At 44.6% G+C, this 2500-nt stretch overlaps 1 protein-coding gene across 1 annotated transcript in view; it reads left to right on the top strand.

The window, feature by feature from the left end:
• The window catches only part of LOC143007321 (RNA-binding protein Nova-1-like), a 16565-nt gene that overhangs the window by 73 nt on the left and 13992 nt on the right, over positions 1 to 2500 (top strand). The window contains exon 1 of the mRNA XM_076158594.1: positions 1 to 89. This exon is cut by the window's left edge and continues 73 nt beyond it. Coding sequence (XP_076014709.1) covers positions 9 to 89 — 81 coding nt within the window. The 5' untranslated portion in view covers positions 1 to 8. The remainder of the gene's footprint in view (positions 90 to 2500) is intronic.

Genomic DNA, 2500 nt, shown 5'->3' with positions numbered 1-2500 from the left:
TGAGGGAGATGCCTCAGAGCACCCAGAAAACAGAGCCGGTCAGCATCCTGCAGCCACAGACCACCGTCAACCCGGACCGGGTCAAACAGGTCAGTCCCTCCGCCTGTCTGTCCCTCAGCCTGTCTGTCTGCCTGTCTCTGTTTTGATCTATTCTGTTCCAGCAAAAGCCCTAAGAGACGTTATTGGAAAACTTGTAGAGAGAGAGAGAGAGAGTGTAACAGACACACACACACATAGAGATGTCTTAAGGACTCTTGACTCCTTTGCTTCTATACGTCTCTCATCTTTCTGTACATGTTTTAATTATCATTGTTGCCATGGTTTTCTGACTCCTCATCTTGTGCTCAGTCTGAAGGCTTTGACGACGATGACGCAGTTTGCTAAGATTGTTTTGTTTTTATCTCATCAGTTCATAAGTAGGTCGTTCCATAGTTCAATCACCTCTCATCACCAGCACCGACTGTGTAATGGAGGATAATTAGTGCAGCCATTGATTATGATCCCAATCTGTTTAGGTGATTATCATCCCTCTCTCTTCATGATGGCTCCCTATTGATTAGTCAGGTCTGCCTATTGATTAGACAGGTCTGCCATTGTTCCCACCTATCGACTGCTTCGGCCAGCACATTCAACCAACTCACGCACACACACGCGCGCACACACACACACACACACACACACACACACACACTGGCGCTCATGAATCAGCGGCTGAATCTAAAGCTTTAGCGGCTGAAGAGAACAGAATAATGTGTTGAATGTGACAATCATGCTGTCAGCTAATGTTTCCTCAGAGTGAGGAGGAGAGACAAATTGCAAATTGCTGTAAAAGAGACGAGAAAAGTCCATGACCCAAAAAAGAGAAAATGATAGATAAACGTCCTCCTGCAGATTGAGAAACATGAACATGAAACATGAAACATCTGCTCCCTGCTGAAGAATCAAAGCTAATAAATGCATCATGTTAGGAACACGACCTCACCGCTCCGCTGCTGCATGCTTCCCTCTGCTGCCAGCTCTCTGCCTAGGAACAGTTTGGTGTGTGTTTGTGTGTGTGTTAGGGGGGGGTGGAGGGGGTCAGGAGTGCCTTCATAGTTTTGAATAATTATCGTGATCAAACTTGTGTTCACACTCACGCCCACAGTGTCCTCAGAGACAGAAGGGTTTTGCTGCGTACACAATTCCAAGGTGCAGCTGTAAACAGAGTTCAATGCATAATTTATCAATACTGGGAGCGTGCATCAACTAGTTCACCCCCGCACACACACACACACACACACACACACACACACACACACACCACAGCCTGTGGAAGGACAAAGCATGGCGCTGATGGATGCTCACAAACTCATTAAGAAAAGCTCGACCCATTACATTTACTAAGACTATTACTGCTAATAATAAATGAAATTGAGTTATCTGTTTTATTGGCATTAATAAAACGCTAAATATGGAATACAAATTAAATGTAACATGTATTCAGCATCATTCACCTGCTACCTCTCAGGTGTATTTCCTGCTCAGTGTTTATGTTGGTTAGGTTTCCTGTGCTCAGTTTAATCAGCTGCCCCGGAGCCCTTGAGCCAGGGGATGACTGAGTCACAGTGATGCTGTTTTTGGAGGAGCTGAGCAGCCGTCGACAGACCAGCAGGCTAATAGCGGCTGATATGTAGACCCTTATATTAGAGGGTGAATGCCCCTGTTGCTCTCCTGCAGCTATTTATACACTTAGAAGGTTTGTGCTGCATTTGATGCCACACACACACATAGATGCCCACTTAGACAGAGAGAGAGAGAGAGAGAGAGAGAGAGAGAGAGAGAGAGAGAGAGAGAGGAGAGCCCCCACATACCACAGGAGGGGAGTGTTAACGACTCAACACTGATTTATTGTCGTTCAGAAACCACAGAAATCTGATGTCAATCCTTACCAAGAGCCCAAAGTTTCCAAAGAAACAAAACAGGTCAGAATGAATTACAGGGAAACCTCCATGAATGATGAGCGCGGCGGAGAGAAAGTGTTTCCAACGTGGAGCTGTGCGGCCATAAAAACCGGCCCTCGCTGCTTTTAGTAGTTTGCTAGCCATGAATGTGATAAACCATCAAAACATCCAGAATATAAACGTGGCGTTATCGTACAGAAGTTTATCCCTCCACTGTGTAGAGAAAAAGAAGGAGACAAAACGCTGATGATGTCATAATTATTACTTTCCTCTAATTACAATGTGGCAGTGAGAAGATAATGAACTCAAGTCGCCATAGGAACTTGGTTTGGGTCCTTAAAGGTCATTTTTACTTTTCTTTACTTTTCTTCAAATGTGCACAAAAAGGAAAATACCTGAATTTGCCTAACAGCCAATTGAAGTAAAAGGAAAGATTGGAATCAAAGTGAAAATTCCCTAACAGAGATGAGTAACAATGTGTACACACACACACACAGACACACACACACACACACACACAGACTAGAACCCTGTCTGTCCCCTATAGCACAGCTGTCAGT

The sequence above is a fragment of the Genypterus blacodes genome, unplaced genomic scaffold, assembly GCF_046128005.1.
Source record: "Genypterus blacodes isolate CSIRO-AG114 ecotype Tasmania unplaced genomic scaffold, CSIRO-AGI_Gbla_v1 ptg000084l_1, whole genome shotgun sequence".
Lineage (NCBI taxonomy): Eukaryota > Metazoa > Chordata > Actinopteri > Ophidiiformes > Ophidiidae > Genypterus > Genypterus blacodes.
This window is presented reverse-complemented; position numbering and strand designations above follow the sequence as displayed.